Raw genomic sequence first — 19206 nt, 5'->3', positions numbered from 1 at the left:
AGACTTAAAATATTGTAGAAATGATGGAAAAAATAATGGATTTGGATGAATTAGATAAATTAACAAACATGTTAAAAGAAAATTCTATAAAACATGCCTAAAAATTTGGCAACTTCTTACAGACTATGCAAAGGAAAAAGGGGACACCGTAACTACAGGACGGATGACTGTATTTGTTTTGTCATATATGGTTAATGTTTGTCTAGTTTTTTGTGTAATTTAAACACTAAGTGTGGAATGAAAATTTAATAAAATTATTAATAGTAATAGAGGATCTAAGCTTATAGAGATGATTTCTAGAACTACAAAAAGCAAAATTGTTGGATGGAGACCATGTTGATAATTCAATTGATTTCATGGAGGACTATTTGCACTCCAAGTTAATTATTCTGCTAGTCCAGTGTTTCTTAAATTTAGCAACAGCTCAGCATAAAAATAGCATCAAGAAAAATGAAAAAATACTTACTGTAGTTAATATGAAATACTGCTACTCCAGTGCCAGGATAATAAGATCCTTTCCCAACACTTATGAAACAGTGTTTGCTTTGTTTCTGTTGAATGATATCTTTTACACCAAAATTGCCCTGATTCAACAAGTTCCAGGCACGAATGCATCCATCCAGACGAGGATTAATCTACAAAAGATGTTGCAGTACCATTTATAGCATTTTCACAAAGATCCAGGAAAATTGTCAATTAATGCAAAACAAGTTGCTCCACACAACACTTTATTTGGAGATATCAAATTTAGCAATATAGGTTCCATTGCAAAAGTTAAATTACACATTAGACAAAACTGGGTTCAAATGAGCATAGACACTACTTGTTTTAAATGGAAGGCAATGTAAGGCAAACCCTCTCTCTCTCTGGCTTTGCTTCGCGAATGAAGATTCAGGAAGGACTCATCCCGCGCTTTGTACAAGTGCGTTGGTGACTAAAAAGGCCAATCCGGGACAAACAGGTCCGGTTGCAGAAAACACAGCTGAAAGTCTCCTTGGGTGATGTTTCCAGGTTGTGGTTCTTTCTGCATTGCCGTTTCTCTTCAAGACTTGTTCGGTGTGAGATTTCAAAAAAAGCTGCAGCATCGTGAATAGTGCGTCTCCATGCCTCCCGATGCGAGGCCAGGGCAGACCATTGTTGGTGATCAATTTGGCCAAGCCTGAGATGTTGTTTCAGGGAGTCCTTGTATCTCTTCTTTGGGGCGCCCCTCTTACGCTGACCCGTGGCAAGTTCACCATAGAATACTATTTTGGGGAGGCGATGGTCCTTCATCCTAGAAACATGTCCTGCCCAGCGCAGCTGCGTCCTCAATAGCATGGCCTCAATGCTGGTGATCCCTGCTTGCTCAAGGACAGCAACATTTGTCACATAGTCAGTCCAGTGTATATTTAGAATTGTGCATAAACAGCTCTGATGAAAGCGTTCAAGGAGTCGTAGGTGTTGGCGATAGGTGACCCATGTTTCAGACCCATAAAGGAGAATAGACAGTACAATGGCTCTATACACGCTGATTTTTGTGCTTCGCCTCAAGTGTTTGTTACTCCAGACTCTTTTGTGAAGCCTTCCGAATGCACTATATGCCTTTGCCAGTCTGTGATCGATCTCTTTATCAATCTTGGCATCTGAGGAGATGATGCTTCCCAGGTAGGTGAACTGCTGGACGGACTTAAGCACAGATGTGCCTACAGTGATGTGGGGATGGTAGTGTTCTTCCTGAGGTGCTGGCTGGTAGAAAACTTCCTTTTTCTTCAGACTGACTTCCAGTCCAAAGAACTCTGCAGCTGTTGCAAAACAAGATGTTAGGTGCTGCAGAGATGCTTCCGTATGGGCAACAAGGGCAGCATCGTCAGCAAAAAGCAGCTCATGGACTAGGTAGTTTAGAGTCTTAGTGCGGGCCCTCAGGCGGCTTAAGTTAAACAGGCTACCATCAGTACGGTAGCGTATATAAATGCCGTCTTCTTCTTTGAGATCTGCTGTAGCCCTTTGGAGCATCATGCTGAAGAAGATTGTAAATAGAGTTGGAGCAAGAACACAACCTTGTTTCACACCATTTGTTATTAGAAAGGGCTCCGAGAAAGCGTCACCATATCTGACTTGACCTTGCTGGCCTTCATGTAGCAGGATGATCATTTTGAGGAATTTGGGGGGGCATCCTAGTCATTCCAGGATCTGCCACAGACCTTTTCTACTCACAATGTCGAAGGCTTTGGTGAGGTCGACAAATGTTACATAGGCGGGTTACAAACCGCCATTAGGGACGTCCTGAGGACGTCCCAGTTTGAAAAAGGGGCGTCTCTTCTAGACGCCCCTTACCCTATCACGGACTCAGTCCGTACAAAATGGTGGCACCCTGTTCATACGGGCACCGGCATTTTGACGTAGTGGACACTCTGCGTCTGCACGTGGCGCACCGGAAGTGACGCTGCGAGTGCGCCCTTTGGCACTCGCGGCACCTCTTCCGGGGCCTGAGAAGGAGAGCGATTTCCACGCTCCTTCTCTGCAGCGTCCAGGAGCCATGCTGTTTAAAGGCTGCGGTTCCCGGACGCTGCAAGCGGAGGCAGAGCCAGACCGCTGCTTCTCAGCGGTCTGTAACGCGCCATAGAGTCCTTTGTTCTGCTCTCTACATTTCTCTTGCAGTTGTCTAAGGGCAAATACCATGTCTGTAGTGCTCCTATTAGCTCTAAAGTCACATTTGCTTTCAGGGAGAAGTTCTTCTGCAATAGCAGGGACTAATCTGTTCAGCAGTATCCTTGCAAGGATTTTTCCAGCGATGGAGAGCAGTGTTATACCTCGATAGTTTGAGCAATCCGATTTTGCTCCTTTTTTCTTGTACAGGGTGATGATGACTGCATCTCGGAGATCTGATGGCAGTTCGCCTTTTCCCCAGCAATTCACAAGGAGCTCATGGAGTTTAGCACGGAGTACATGACCTCCATGTTTCCAAACTTCAGGTGGAATTCCATCAATCCCGGCAGCTTTGTCATTTTTCATCTGCTGTATGGCCTTAACGGTTTCTTCCGAAGTGGGAGCTATATCCAATTCCTTCTTCATCGGTTGTTGTGTCATATGTTGAATAGCTGAGTCTTGGACTACTCGGTTGTCACTAAAGAGGCTTTGGAAATGTTCAGCCCATCGGTTCAGAATGGAAGCTTTATCTGTGATTAGTGTTTGACCATCTGTACTGTATAGGGAGCTTTGGATCTGATATGTAGGTCCAAACACTGCTTTAAGAGCTTCATAAAATCCTCTGGAGTCACCCAGATCTGCACAATGTTGTGTCTTTTCTGCTAATTTCATCCACCACTTGTTCTGAATGTCTCGGACTTTTTGTTGGAGTTGACTACATGCGAGGTGAAAGGCTGCTTTTTTGGCATGGCAGAATGGCTGGGCGAGGTGTGCCTGGTGAGCAGTTCTCTTCTTTGCCAACAGCTCCTGGATCTCTTGGTTGTTTTCATCAAACCAGTTTTGGTTTTTCTTGAGGGAGAATCCTAAGGATTCTTCCGCAGATTGCAGGATGCTGTTTTTGATATGTTGCCAAAGCACTATAGGACCCAATATGCTATTAAATGTATCTTTGTTTTTAATATACAGGTTTTTTAATACAGATTTCATCGGCTGAGGGCGACACAAATAGAATCAGGGCATGAACAGAGAGGGACTGTTGACTGAAAAATGTCAACCTCTCTCCCGTTAATTATCACTATCCACTAACAGTTGATGAAATTTACATCAAATAAAAAACACGCTGGTCAGGTATAAAAAGTTCATCCAATTTCACATGTGATTTGGAGAAGCAGTTGGAAAAAGTGCTTAACTTTTTCCCCACTTGCTGTTCTTTTAAGGAAAATCTCCCCTACTATTTGCACTGGGGGGGAAATCTTCGATTGAGACTAGTTGGATCCCATCCCCCCAAACCAAATACCATGAGGCTTTGACCCTACACAATTACAGGGATATGATTTCACTTTAACTGCCATGGCTGCATCCTATGAAATCCTGGGACTGGCAGTTTGTTGAGTAACTAGAACTCTGTGGCTAAGAATCCTAACCGTTCCTCTCTAAAGTGCAAATCTCAGGACTCCTAAGATATTTTTTTTTCTAGAGGAAGCGTTAAATTCCCCTTCCATGACTGTTCCAGTCACATTCATTACCACTACCTCATCCTCAACTGATACAATTTGCATTTTAAAAAACACACATAGGTTATGGGTGAATGTAATTGCAACATCACATTGGGTTTGGAGAGGTACAGTGCAAAAAGTTCTTAACGTTTATTTCACCTGCTAGTTTGTCTTCCAAAATCACACGGTCAGCAGATTTTCAGGTCAACAGGTTTTCAAAAACAGTCTTGTAATTAAGCAACCCACCCGGCCACTGTACTTATCAAAGAATACCATGTAGGTGAAAGAAGCATGGAATTTCATATGGACAAGTGAGTAAATTGGTAAAATAAGGATAGCTTACTGCTTCCACCAGTGAACCAGGGTTTGTACTAACCATGGAAAATGGGAAAAGACCTCCTTTGAGGCCAGTGAAGAAGTGCAGCAAAGTGGAAAAGAGGCACTATAGCAATTTCTTCTTCTTCTTCCTTCAGCTGTCTTAATACATATTAGTATGCTAAGAATGCTGACGGAAGCTTTTTTTTTCTCTATGGCTAATAAGAAAACATAGGCTACTACTTTCTTAGCAAGCAAGTAGGCATCTTCAGGGTGTTGAGTTTTGTGGGTTTATTCACAAGGCTACTGTCCTAAGGTTAAGTGCTATTTGGGAGCAGGGGGATGGAAGGGAGACAGAGACACTGGTGGGAACTTCGGCCGGTTACAAACCGGCACTTGGGACGTCAAAAAAGGGGCATCTCTTCTAGACGCCCCTGGGTCTAATACGGACTCTGTCCGTACAATATGGCGCCAGCCGTTCCACACGGCTGGCGCCATCTTTACGTATCGGACGCTGTGCGTCCGAACGTGTCGCGGCGCCTGTGACGTTGCGAATGCGCCCCTGGTGCCTCGCAACGTCACAGAGGTGCCGCAGAAAGAAGCTCCATTTTGGAGCTTCTTTTCTGCTCCGTAAGGGAGCCGCGCGGTGTGGCTGCGACGGCTCCCTTACGGAGCAAACGGCGGCGGCGGCGGCAGACCGCCTCAAAGCGGCGGTCTATAACCCGCCTTAGAGTATCTGCCAAAGGTTTGTGTGACTGGGATCTTCCATTACAGTTTGCCTTGTGCTGGTATCCCAAAGCAGACTCATGCCCATGAGGCTTATTAAAATCATATGATATATACACGCATACATTTTATACAGCTCTGTCCCACAGCTAGCAGATAATCACTAGTTTTTCTGTGGAATTACTAAAACAAATTATTTGAATGCTGAGGATGTCTTAAAGCAGATATGGAAAATCCTTAAAGTGTCAATATGTTTGTAGGACCCACATATATTTTTTTAAACAAAAGTGATAATGTCATAATTAGTAAAACCAATCTTCTTTATTTTTTGTTGCCAGTTCAGGTCTAATTATCTCTGTCTTTGCCATTAATTAATGACTATTCTTTTATTTCCTGCCATAAATTAGGGAATACATAAGATCTCTCCTCTGAAAAACACCCTTTTTACAGCAGAATAGCTTTCTAAGATGTGAGAAATAGTCACCTTCTATGTAATAGTCATTATTATTGTCTTTTTAGCACTGTTCCCCTTGGGAAGCTTGAAGCTAAAGCTGCTTCTTCCAGCTGTAATTTATTTCCAAACTACTGCAGATCAAACAAAGTCCAGCCACTGCTCAGGAAAATCCAGCAGTAGTGCCAGTGCTAAATGGCTAGGGAAATGTACTTCTTGAAGATTTGCTTTTTGCTAGCTGAGTAGCTTTATATAAATCCTCCCTGCTGAAATCCCAATGGCTTCTATTTCTAACTGAAATCCCAATGGGTTCCATTTTTACTGAAGAGACCACACATATCTGCAGCAGTAAATAAAACTGGTGACACATTCTCACATACATGCACATATAAATCATGAAAGCATTACTCTATTCAAGGAATATGCAATTTTAATGCTTTTCTTAAAAGAAAAGGTACTATGAAGGAGGGAATACAATAATTGACATGTCACATTCAAAAAAACAAAACTTACTGGTTTTATGAGAGCATTGCCCACTTTGCTAGGTAGCCCTGCAATATACACCTTTGTTTCCAGAAAGCCATTGGATGGTTTAAAAAGATTTCTTGGGCTATTAATGTTCATTACTGCCTCTTTTGCTATTTTTACACTGATGCTATGTTCCAGTTCTTCCACAGATATCTAAATAGCATAGAAAAGAGAAAAATATAAGATGTTAATAATAATAATGATAATAATAATAATAATATTTATTTGTATCCCACCTCTCCATGTATTGGATCGAGGTGGGTAACAACAAACAAGAGAACAATAAAAATCCTACACAACAACCCTCAAGTAAAAACATAGCAAAACATCCTAAAACTCCTTCCCACCCTAAAATAGTTAAAACAGCAATTCTAATAAAAATGCTCCCAATAAAATCAATAAAATCAATCGCGATCACAGTCCAATGGGAACAGCTATGCTATTGGAGAGTGAACATTCCGAGGAGGTCAGTTTGGGAAGGGCTGCCGGAAGCGATCCGTTTTTATTGCCTTCTTAAAAGCCTCCAAAGATGTTATATGGCGGATCTCCTTTGGCAGGTCATTACAGATTTTTGGAGCGGCAACAGAAAACGTCTTCTGGGAAGTCGTTACCAGTCTGGTTTTCTTAGACTGCAAGAGATTCTTCCCAGAGGACCTGAGAGTGTGGGAAGGATTGTATGGGAGGAGGCATTCCCTCAGGTAAGATGGACCCAAGCCATGTAGGGCTTTATAGGTAATGACCAACACCTTATACTGTGCCCGGAAGCTAATAGGCAGCCAGTGTAGGGATTTTAAAATAGGTGTGTAGGAATCAAATTTAGAACTCCCTGTAACCAATCTGGCTGCCATATTTTGGACTAGGTGCAGCTTCCGAACGAGGCATGAGGGTTGCCCCATGTAGTGTGCAATGCAGAAATCGAGACGAGAGGTTACCAGTGAATGTACAACTGTTTCTAGGTTTTCCTGTTCCAGGAAGGGTCGTAGCTGGCGTATCAGCCGAAGCTGATAACAGGCACTCCTGGCCATCGCATCCACCTGAGATGACAGCTGAAGCGACGAGTCCAGGAGTACCCCCAAGCTACGAACACAGTCCTTTGGGGAAGTGTGACCCCGTCCAGAACTGGAGAGCTTATTACCATTCCCGGATTACGATTGCCTATAGTGAGTACCTCCATTTTATTTGGATTCAGTTTAAGTGTATTTTCCCTCATCCAATCCATTACTGACCTCAAACAGTCATTCAGAGGGGAGATGCCATCCTTGGTCACCAAAGCAGTCTGAGACATGGGGAAGCAAATTTGGGTGTCATCAGTGTACTGATAACACTCTGCCCCATATCTCTGGATGATCTCGCCCAGAGGCTTCACGTAGATGTTAAATAGCATTGGAGACAGTATCGCGCCTTGAGGGACAACCAATTTGAGCTCCCTCTTGGCCAAACAACTGTCACCAAGCACCACCATCTGAAATCTGCCTGAGAGATAGGACAGGAACCACTGCAGGGCAGTGTCCCCAATTCCTAACCCTCTCAGGCGTTCCAGAAGGATACCATGGTCGATGGTATCGAAGACCGCTGAGAGGTCCAAGAGCACCAACAGGGCCACACCTCCCCTGTCAAAGCACAGATGGAGATCATCGACCATGGCGATCTCGACTCCGTATCCAGACCTGAAGCCAGTTTGAAATGGATCAAGATAATTGGTGTCATCCAAGACTGCCTGTAGTTGGTTGGCAACTGCCCTCTCGATCACCTTGCCCAAAAATGGAAGAAGAGATACCGGCCGATAGTTAGATTTCTCCAGGGGATCAAGGGAAGGCTTTTTAAGAATAGGTTTAATCACAGCCAGTTTTAAACTGGCTGGAAAGCTGCCTTCTCTGAGGGAGGCATTAATTATAGATCTTAACAAACTCATAGTTGCCTCCCCTCCCTGGATGGCCAGCCATGAAGGGCAGGGGTCAAGAGGGCAGGTGGTCTTTTTGACCTTAGCAAGCAGCTTGTCTACGTCATCAGTACTCAAAGGCTGAAACTAATCCAAATTGATCTCATTAACAGGGTCGCTGGACACCTCTCTAGTTGTTTCTGTGTTAAGGCTGGCGTCTAAGTCTGCCCTTATCCAAGAGATTTTATCTGCAAAGTAGTCGTTGAAAATATCACAGCAGGCCTCCGTAGGTTGTAATAGCGGATTTAAGGTGGAAGGAGTCTGAGTTAGCTTCCTAACCACCTTGAAAAGCTCTGCTGGGCGAGACTTTGCAGACGCAATAGATGCAGAAAAGTGATGCAGAATAGATGCAGAAAAGTGATGAAAGTGGTGGCCTATACTTTCCTTTCCTACAAACAACTGGCACTAAGGAGCTGGTTATTTATGTGTGCCTTCAGGTAATTTCTGACATATGGCAACCCTAAGGTGACCCTATCATGGGGTTTTCTTTGCATGTTTTTTTCAGTGGAGGTTTGCCATTGTCTTTCCCTGAGGCTGAGAGCATGTGACTTGCCCAAGGTCACCCATTGGGGTTCCACCGCTGAGCAGGGATTCAAACTCTGGTCTCTCATTATCCTAGTCCAACACCCAAACACTATATGGAAAAATACCAAAGGGTGCTCAACAATGGCTCTTTTTCCTCCTGGAGGGAAGTGACCAGTGGGGTCCCACAGGGCTCTGTCCTGGGCCCAGTGTTATTCAACATCTTTATCAATGACCTGGATGACAGAATTGGGAGCACACTTATCAAATTTGCAGATGACACCAAATTAGGAGGAATAGTTAATACTCCAGAGGACAGGACCAACATTCAAAATGATCTGAATAGACTAGAAAGCTGGGCCAAAGCTAACAAAATGAAATTCAACACAGAGAAATGTAAGGTACTGCACTTAGGGCAGAAAAATGAAATGCACAGATATAGGATGGGAGACACATTGCTGAATGAAAGTACATGTGAAAGAGATCTAGGAGTCCAAGTAGACCATAAGTTGAACATGAGTCAACAGTGTGATGCGGCAGCTAAAAAGGCCAATGCAATTCTAGGCTGCATCAATAAAAGTATAGTGTCTAGATCAAGAGAAGTAATAGTGCCACTGTATTCTGCTCTGGTCAGGCCCCACCTGGAATATTGTGTCCAGTTTTGGGCACCACAATTCAAAAAGGACATTGAGAAACTGGAGCGTGTCCAGAGGAGGGCGACTAAAATGGTGAAAGGTCTGGAAACCTTGCCCTATGAGGAACGACTCAGGGAGCTGGGAATGTTTAGCCTGGAGAAGAGAAGGTTAAGAGGTGATATGATAGCCCTGTTTAAATATTTGAAAGGATGTCACATTGAGGAGGGAGCAAGCTTGTTTTCTGCTGCTCCAGAGAACAGGACCCGGAACAATGGATGCAAGCTACAGGAAAAGAGATTCCACCTCAACATTAGGAAGAACTTCCTGACAGTAAGGGCTGTTCGACAGTGGAACAAACTCCTCCGGAGTGTAGTGGAGTCTCCTTCCTTGGAGGTCTTTAAGCAGAGGCTAGATGGCCATCTGTTGGGGATGCTTTGATTTGAATTTCCTGCATGGCAGGGGGTTGGACTGGATGGCCCTTGTGGTCTCTTGCAACTCTATGATTCTATGATTCTACCTGCCTAAATCCACATGCTAGAGTTGTCTCATTGATTAATTGCTGGCTGGTAAGTGAAAAGCTTAATAGATCCAGTGGGCCCACTCTGGGTGGAAACAGTAAGTGGATATCGATGTAATATCTGCTCCCCCTCCATCGCACTTGCACTTTAAGCTAGATGTGAGTTTTTTAATCTGTAATTTTTAACTTGTTTTATTCCTGTTTTATTGTTGTATTTGTTTACTGTGGAATTGTGAAATTGTACATCTACATACTTTGTAACCCGCCTTGATCTACCAAGGAAAGGTGGGCTATAAATAAAGATATTATTATTATTATTATTATTATTATTATTATTATTATTATTATTATTATTATTTAAGATGAAAAGCCCTCCATACATTCCAACTGCCATTGCCCTGGCCCTGGCTGGAGAGAAGCAGCTCATTCTGGACTTAATCCCCTTCCCCACTGCCATCCCTTTTCCTTTTGTTTCTTGTTTTTAGATGGTAAGCCTAAGGGCAGGGAACTGTTTTACTTGTAAAACACCATGTACAGTGATGAAAATAAATAAATAAAAATGCTGTTCCCACCACCCAAAGTTGTACACAAAATAACAGTTGTTGGGGTTGGTCTATCTGAATTTCTTCTAGCAAATCAAGTGCAGTCATCTTGGCAATCCCAATAATCTGTCTGAGACCACTAGGTACTAAATTCATACTCTCAAAATGTGAATTTCTTTGCACCAAAGCCATGAGCATGAAACAAAATCCACATAACAGAAGCTCTTAAAAACAGGTTAGCTGGCCTAAATACCCTAAAGGCACTAGATCTCATCTAATCTTGGAAGCTAAGTAGGGTCAGCCGTAGTTGGTAATTGGATGGGAAGGTGCCAACAAATACCAGGTGCTGTAGGCTATATTTCAGAAGAAGGAACTGGCAAAACCCCCTCTTCCTTGCTTAAGAAAACCCTGTGAAATTCATGGGTTGCCATAAATCAATAGGTTGACATAAGTCAACAACACACACGGATTCCTCTAGGAAACAAAATCTTCATTTTCCTCCTCAGTGAACCCCCAAATAAGCTACTCTTCTCTGAATGAAGAATAAAAACTCTCTTGACTCCTAGGCTCAGAGTTCCCTTGGAGATCTTTGTTTCCAAACTCTAATTTATTATGAGGAGATGAAAGTATCTTGTGAATATGGAGTGACAACAGCATGCTATTGCATATTTATCCAATTACTTTGAAATGGCTTCCTTTATAAGTATTTCAGTTTTCATTTCTGAACTCACTTGGGGAAAAAAAGTCTTACCATGTGCCACAGGCCATCATTAATGGCTTTACCACCACTTGTCACTTTGGTTCCAAGTTCATTCTTGAACTGAATTTCAATCTTTCCATCACGAAGTGCAAGCAAAAACCATGCTGTGTTGTTAGTAGATTCAGCATACAGAATGACACCCTCATTATCATAAGTCCGAAAGTCAAATTCTGCAGAAAATCTTGGTTGGAAGAGAAAGAGGGAATGATATGTATGACACAGTAGAGAGACTGGGTTTTACATTATGAATTTCGTTTCAGGACGAAATACAGATAATGGCCAGGGTACATATATAAAAGCTGCATATAAATGTTACTTTAAAGTACATTACAATAGCCACAATTAATAATAGGACTTAACTTGCATGCAGGCTAGTATCAACTTACCTTGTAACTTCTGGCAATCTAAACCTTAAGTACAAAGCAGGGATCCCTTTAAATTGCTCTGCCAGATAAAGCAGTCCATAATTCTTTTCAAGATTCAGAGCAAGACAATCTGGTACAGTCTAGAAATAATGGGAAAGGAAGCACTAAATTATAATTTGATCAAGTAAGTCCACTTCTCTGCCTTTAGTCAGTTTTGGCTTCTTATTCTTAACATGTAGGATGGTGTCATTGACTCCATACAGACAGGCCAAAATTAAGCTGCTTTGGGTCACTTTGGAGGTATGCTGTTTAAATGATGCATGTGTCCTAAGAGTCTGGAAGCTGCGCCAAAGCTGTGCTCCAGTCGTTAGGACTGGATCGTGGCTTTGGTGCGGCTTCCGGACTCTTAGGACGCATGCATCATTTAAACAGCATACCTCCAAAGTGACCTGAAGCAGCTTTCTTTTGGCCTGTCTGTATGGGGCCATAGTCTCAATGAAAAAAAAATCCCATCTTTTATATTTTGGCCTGAAAAGAAACAAATCTGCCACAAATAACTTGGCAGTTATTTGGAGTTGACTTTTTAGCTCACCATTTGCTTTGCTTAGTAGCCTGTAACAAGTAATAAAGAGGGCAGGTCGGAAAGATTTTTAAATGTTCAGACATACCAAAATGAAGTCTCTCTCAGTATCACAGCAATTGTTTCTCATGAAGACAATTCTCCAAGAAAAGCTCTGTTTTTTCCTGTGGTTTCCTTTTAAAGCTGGGGTGGTTAATTACACAAGGGGCAGGGGCATTCCCCACCCCACCAGCAGGCCACAATATCATGTTTTGACATTCCAGAACTGACACAGTCTCACTTATGGCTGCCACTTTTCCAGCTTTTTTTTTCAAGTGGGTGTTGGAGATCTCTAGTGGGATGGGGGAGTAAACTGGCTGAAGGATTGGGGAAAGGATTTGCAGATGTTTTTTGAGTGCCATTGGCTGGTTTTCATGCAAAAAAAATTGTGAAAATTCGTGCTGGGTTTATTTTTTGGGTAAAAAAATGATCTCTGGAGTTTGGGTGTTTTAGGAGCTATACTCTTGGCTACTGAGGCTGCACTTTGCCCATCCCTCTTTAAAAACATCCTAGGTCCTGTTGTCTTTTTAGCTCTTCTCTTTCTAGAGAGCCAGGATGTATACAGTGACGGAAGAAGGGGGGATGATTGAGCAAATTCACAAGCGGCTATATGAAGAGTTACCAGTTCTTCTAACAAAAGCTCTTGTACTGTAGTGGTGACCTGGAGTTTGGTGTCACCCACTGTGTGTGTGTGTGGGGGGGGGGGGGGGGTTTCTGCCCAGAAGGTACACCCCCTGCCCTGGAAGGGTGGGACTTCCACCCAGCAGGGGCACACCCTGCCTCTCACTGTCGCAGCAAGGTTTTCTGTGGAAGAACTGGGTTGCAGCAAGGAGCCGAACCGGCTGTGTGAGCCTCCCTGCCCCTCCTTCCTGTGGCCCAGTTCTCCCCTGGGGAAAACTGAGCTGTGGCAAGGAAGGGCGGGGGGTGTGCATGGCTCATTGCTGCGGCCCAGTTCTCCCAAAGACAACCAAGTTGCAGCAAGGAGGGGGAGGGTGGGGAGCTCCAGCCAGGTGTCACCCCCCTCTGGGGTGCATCTGGTGTGGTCCACCCCTCTGCCCCCCCCCCCCAAGTGATGCTACTGTTGTAGTGTGAACAGGCTAGATGAGTGGAAAGTCTGGCTCTACTTCTGAAAATACATCTCCCTTTCCCCCTACAGCTGATTTTTCTGCTGCTCTGATGGGCAAGTGTTTTTTCCAATAATGTTGTTTTCCACATTCACCAGAACTCCTGTTGGTTCTTTCTTAGCACATTTTTTCTATTTCTTGCCTTGACCATCTGCTCTTCTCCAACTGTACTCCTTCTTCCCCAGCCCTTTGCTGTTTGTTTCCCCTTCTATCTCATACCTCTATGTATTTATTCCCACTTGGGTCACCCAATCCTCCATGGATTTTCAAATGGCCCCATACAACTGCTCAGGCACACCAACTGCCCTGTGGCTCTTGCTGGTGCTTGGGAAGCACATAAAACACATGTGTAATGTTACCAGAGGATGCAGACACTTATGGTCAGTACAATCTGACTCCCACTGTGGCAGGGGGACAGGGGATGCACTGGCAAGTCCTGGCAGCCCACGACAACTAGATCCACACCTTCATTTCTTCTGACTATGTCAATAGTGAAATTGGGTTGACTGAAGCTAGAGGTATCCACAGTGAAACATGTCTCAGTCCAACACTTGTTGGAGAATTTGGATGTCAGCAGCTTGATTAGTATATGTTGGCAGTGAATTTCACTATACAGTAGTCTCAGTCAAAGAAACTAGTATCCTACCTTTGAGGAAAATGACAAAGAACAGGCAACTGATGCATTTTCAGGTAGAGGCAGTTTAATATGAAACAACCCAAATAATATGTGATAATAATAATATACTTTGCTAACAAAAAAATCCTATGAAATCCTTGGGGTTGCCATTAGTCAACAGGAAACATGAAGGTGTGTGTGGACACACACAATGTGGTTTTCCTTCGGTTTTCATTATGAATTTTGTAGTAGTTTTTTATTAGAAAAATTGATATATTAAAGAAAATTGTAGAAAAAATGCAACTTGTAGGGAAAATGGTGTACCAAAAAGTTATCTATTTTGTGCACAATAAATATGAAAATGAAATGTGTTTGTGTGTGTGTTTATAGATGTCATTTACAAACTGATTTGGAAAGGGGATGAAATGAATGTGTGCTTGAAAAAAAAACAAGCAAATGTTGCAGAAAAAGAAAAAAAACATACATTAGTCCAGCCCATCCTCCAGGCTCATTAGTATCACAATCTTTTAAAGTCCCTTCTTTTGGAACCTTCCTAAGCCTTCATCTACGTAATTACAGTACTTCAGGCTATCTAGAAACTGACTGAATATCATGATTACACTACCAGCCAATGCAATATTTCCTGTGGCAGAGTGTAACTATTACTGAAATTAAAAACCAAAAGAAAACAAAGTTTGGTGACACCTTAAAAATCAACAAATTCATGAAGTTAGGAGACAAAAACTGAAATAATAACAAATGCTGATAATATAATGACACCTATGAAATAATTAATTTTATCATTGCAGCGTTTCATTCACTCCACAGAAAAATGTAAACGTATTTCTGTATATAAGTTTGTGACAGAAAACCTAAAACACAATAGATGTGCCCTTTAAAGAAATTCCCTTTAAAGAAAACCTAAAACACAATAGATGTATGTACCAGAATGCTACAAAAATAGACAAATCATATATTTTCCTCAGAATTCACAAAAGAAGCCTTGGATGCTAAAGTCTCTTCTCATTCCTGGCTGGAAAGGCTATCATTCCCCCTAAGTGTCCATCTGCAAAGATGTGTTTGATATTAATACTAGCAATTTCTATCTAATTCCACTTTCTTACTTGTGGATCTTTCTATAAGCATCAATCATTTGCCATCCTGATATCCAAGATTAAAAAGATTCTCAAATTTCTATCTTTTAAATACAATGAGAACCTGCCATATAGGTAGGCATTTAGCTTGAGGTTATTCATGTTTAGTTTCTGCCTCTTTAGTTTCTTGCTTCTATCCCCATTTCTTCTTTTAAATTAAACCCAGTGAATCTGAATGCTGAAGATTGCTTGCATGGTTGCTGACAAACACAGTAAGACAGTGTTGGGCAACGTCTGTAGGCCTGGGGTCAATTTCTGCCCCTAAGATTCTCTGGTGGGCACAAACAAAGGTTGTAGGGGAGACTCAAGTGGGGATGGGTAGGGAATGGAAAAACAGATTTAGGGTTGGGGCAGAATCTGTGTACCTTTGGAGGCTGCATGTGTCTGGAGCCAACTCCAAGTTTTACCCTCGACTTATCCACGGGTCATGGCAAAATCCATAATTTTGGCCCTCGACTTATACATGAGGTTGACCTATAGTCGAGTATATACGGTAGCTCATTATTTTCATGGATATGGCAGTACAAATGTCATTGTATCCAAAAATATAGCCTAAGTGCAAAGCAGATTTCCAGTGTAGGTGATATTGATGATGGTAGTAGAACAATCATATTTTTGGCAATCAATTTCTCATACATTAGATTAGGGACTATATTCCATGTTCCAGTTGAGACATTTGCTTATTTTGTATAGTGTTAATTTATTAAAGCCCCTAAAGCTGAAATCCTCTATAGCAATATTTACTTGAAGGATAAATTATCTTCTTTTGGTTTCCATTTTCTTTATGGAATGGAATTACACCTCCACTTGCTTAATCATTAAATCACAATTAACTACCTCTCACCAGGTTCTCATAAGTATATTCAAGCACAATAGCAACCTTTGCTCTATGCCCCATTACAATGAAGTGTGTCAAAGCTTGTTTTAAGCAGAAGCAGTCTGAATACACTTCAACATTTCCAGCCTTGCCAAAGAAGTATAAAGGAAGTCATTCACAGAGAAATGTTTTCTTTGGAATCTGAACAAGCCTTATAGATTCTCCAGACAGAAGTGCTAAAATGCTGTGACCAATTAATATACCTCTTATGAATGTTTAGTTTGTAGCAATGAATAATTATTTATTATTAAATTATACAAAAGCTACAAAGCTTGAAGTTAAAAGTTAGGAAATGGATCTATACAAAATATCTGGCTAGTAATAAAAAGTGCAACAAAAACAACAACAATTTAGGATAAACCTACACAAAATAGCCAAAACCAGACAAGAGTGCCAAAAAACAGACAATGGTTTTCAAGGATGTTGAAAGCGGTAAGATACAAGGCTGGATTTCTAGGGTGTACCCATAGAGATAGCCATGTTAATCTGTAATACCAATAAGCAAAGGGATCTTGTAGCAATAGCAACAGCAAGTACATTTCTCTACCACTTATCAGTGCACCTAGGCACTCCCTAAGCATTTACAACATGTAAACCCCTAACAAGCTGGGTACTCATTTTAGCGACCTTGGAAGGATGCAAGCCTGAGAAGGGTACTGAACTCACAATCTTGTGGTTTGTGAGTCAGTGGCTGCAGTACAGGCATTTAACCACTGTGCCACCAGGGCTCTTTTGAGACTTGGGCGCTTTACAGACTGCCCTAAAGCAGGCAGTCTGCCGCCGCCGCCATTAGCTACACCGAGAAGCCCCCGCAGCCAGACTGCGAGGCTTCCCGATGCAGCTAAAAAGGAGTGCCGAAATGGCGCTCCTTTTTGGCCCCTGGAAGTGGCGCCGTGAGGCGCGAGGTGCACACTTGCGGTGTCACTTCCGCCGCGCCATGTTCAGACGCTGTGCGTCTGAGACATAAATATGGTGGCGCCCGTGTGGACGGGCACCACCATTTACTACGTGCTCTGCGCGTCCTAGGAACAGGGCTGGTTAGGAAGGTGAGACCCTTCCTAACCCTAGCACGCCCCTTCCTAACCCTAGGACGTGCGTAGTAAATGGCGGTGTGTAACGCGCCTAACTGTGCAAAAGAAATTGTAACATAATCTTTCATAGACTTGGTCTACGAATTCAGATGCATGGAGTGAACTGATGCACTCCAGGCATCTGACGAGAGTGTTGGGGTGGGGTGAGGTAGGGATGTAAAGAATACTTGCAAATTTCTTCATCGTTTGTGGGAGATGGGGTGTCTGAAGCACCCCATGGAGAAAAAGATCTATTGCAATAGAATAGAACATATAGAAACTGTTTTAAATGTAGAATTTGTTTGTACAAAAACAAAACAAAACCCCAAACCTTTTTTTTTTTGGCACAACATGTTTCTGCACAGAAAAAAGTATATTTTTTGACATTTTGGTGCAAAAAACCTTCAGTTTTTTCACAAAATCAAGTTCCTTTGTACATCACGTTTTAATTAAAGAAGTTCTGAAATGCACAAAAAATAAGGAAAGAGTGCAAAAATGCTTGCAATCTCAACCAATGGGGAGAAAACCTCTGAAATTATTTGAACAAGAATGAAATAAGCAAAGATTTACACAATTACTGTGGCAATACTGGATAATACACGTGGTCTATGAGTTGCACTTCGTTCTCAGGGTTATTCTTGTAATCAGCAATTGCATGAATATTTTTAAAAGGAAATAGCAGACAAGGTGCACCCAATCTAGGAGGGGGTCATGGTGAGTGATTCCAGCTTTTGCTTCTATTCCCCTGCAATCTTGATCCAGATCATATACCCTGTCCTTGCTATATGCACTGGAAATAAATCTCCCATTTGCCCTCTACCCCCACACCATTGTCCTGATCAGGATACTGATTATATATGGAGTAATCTTTTAAAATATCATTCAAATGGTGTTGTATTACCACTTAATTTAGATTTTGAATCATAATGGCCCAGACTGTGACATTTTAAATCAAATTTGAAAAGGACATTTAACTCTCTAGTATTATCAAAAAGTAAAAAAACTTTCATCCAAATCTGTTATTCTAGGAATTCAGGTACAGCATGTATTCATTTCCTTTCCTGTTTGTTGGTTTTAGCCACGTATTCTCTTTTCCTACCTCCATACATCTCTTTTAATTTGTCATTAGTCTCAGTTTGTTTGTACTCCTTTTTGTGGTATCTTGTTTCCCCCCCCCCTCTTCTCGCTCCTTGAAGAAGCACATAGTATCAGAGGCTCTCACCACGAGAGGTAAAGTAACCTTTTACAGTGGTAATCAAAACTACCATATAAGACTAAAGGCTTTGACAGACTGGCAGTTTATGCCAGCCTGCGTGCATGGTAGGGCTGCGGTAAACCTGAGCATTTACATGCTCCAAGCCCTTCTTTCTTCGCCGAGGCACCACCTTGGCGCACGCCCATCCAGACAGTGTGCGCCATGATGACGTCCCTCATGTGCAGCGCCCAACAGCGCTGTGCACAAGGGGCATTATAACGCCATGCCACGGCGCTTATGGCACCCCTTCTACAGCGCAAAAAGGAACCCCTTTCCTGGGCTTCTTTTTGCTCGGTGCGCAGGCCACAGCGTGCGGTTGCCACAGTCTGCTTCCGGGGCAAGAAGAGACAGTGTTGAGCTACCTGTCTGTCAAGCCCCCAAGGCTGTTTTTCCCCCCTTTCTTTTCTAACTCTGTGTCTGTGGGTAGCAGAAGGAAAGAAACTATTTCTCTCCCATGTCCCTCTAAATACTAATTACTAGGCCTGCAAGATACACTACTATCTCTCACATTTTCTAACAAAATAAAAAAGTAAATAACTGCAATATTTTACCTCACAAGTTCGCATATCCTTGGACAGCTTGTAGCCCTTTTTCCCATCACAATAGCAGGTGTAGCTTCCTGGAGAATTCACACACATCTGAGAACAAAAATTTTCAGCACATTCATCCACATCTGCAATGAAATGGAAAATACAATTTGAAACATGACTGCACTCTGAGAAAATGAACTGGCATTTAGGTGGCATGACAAGTTCAGTGTTGGAAGCATATAGTGAACATGTATTGAACAAGGGCACAGTAGACATGTACTGAAGATGCAAATATGACAAGTTCCTGATAGTACCTGGACACAGGCATGTCTTTACTGCTGAACTGAAAACCTGTGTTCAGTTAAAGACAGGCTTGGAAATGTTTTTTGGGGTTTTTAAAAATGGTAGGCCAAAATATTTCCAAATTCTCCAGCCAAATGCAGTGTGCTGGTAAGACAGATGATACATACCTAATTTTTTTTCAATCTTTGGCTATAAACAGCAACAGAATTTTTATTGAATCTATGGTGGAAGAGTTTA

The 19206-nt window shown here is 42.3% G+C and overlaps 1 protein-coding gene across 1 annotated transcript in view; it reads right to left on the bottom strand.

Moving 5' to 3' along the window:
* The window catches only part of PROS1 (protein S), a 75182-nt gene that overhangs the window by 10156 nt on the left and 45820 nt on the right, over positions 1 to 19206 (bottom strand). The window contains exons 8-12 of the mRNA XM_089512285.1: positions 18688 to 18809; positions 11443 to 11561; positions 11048 to 11237; positions 6127 to 6294; positions 467 to 635 (exon numbers count right to left, since the gene is read on the bottom strand). Coding sequence (XP_089368411.1) covers positions 467 to 635; positions 6127 to 6294; positions 11048 to 11237; positions 11443 to 11561; positions 18688 to 18809 — 768 coding nt within the window. The remainder of the gene's footprint in view (positions 1 to 466; positions 636 to 6126; positions 6295 to 11047; positions 11238 to 11442; positions 11562 to 18687; positions 18810 to 19206) is intronic.

Source organism: Sceloporus occidentalis, unplaced genomic scaffold, assembly GCF_023333645.1.
Source record: "Sceloporus occidentalis isolate IW3139 unplaced genomic scaffold, rSceOcc1.0.p SCAF_2, whole genome shotgun sequence".
NCBI classification, from domain to species: domain Eukaryota; kingdom Metazoa; phylum Chordata; class Lepidosauria; order Squamata; family Phrynosomatidae; genus Sceloporus; species Sceloporus occidentalis.
This window is presented reverse-complemented; position numbering and strand designations above follow the sequence as displayed.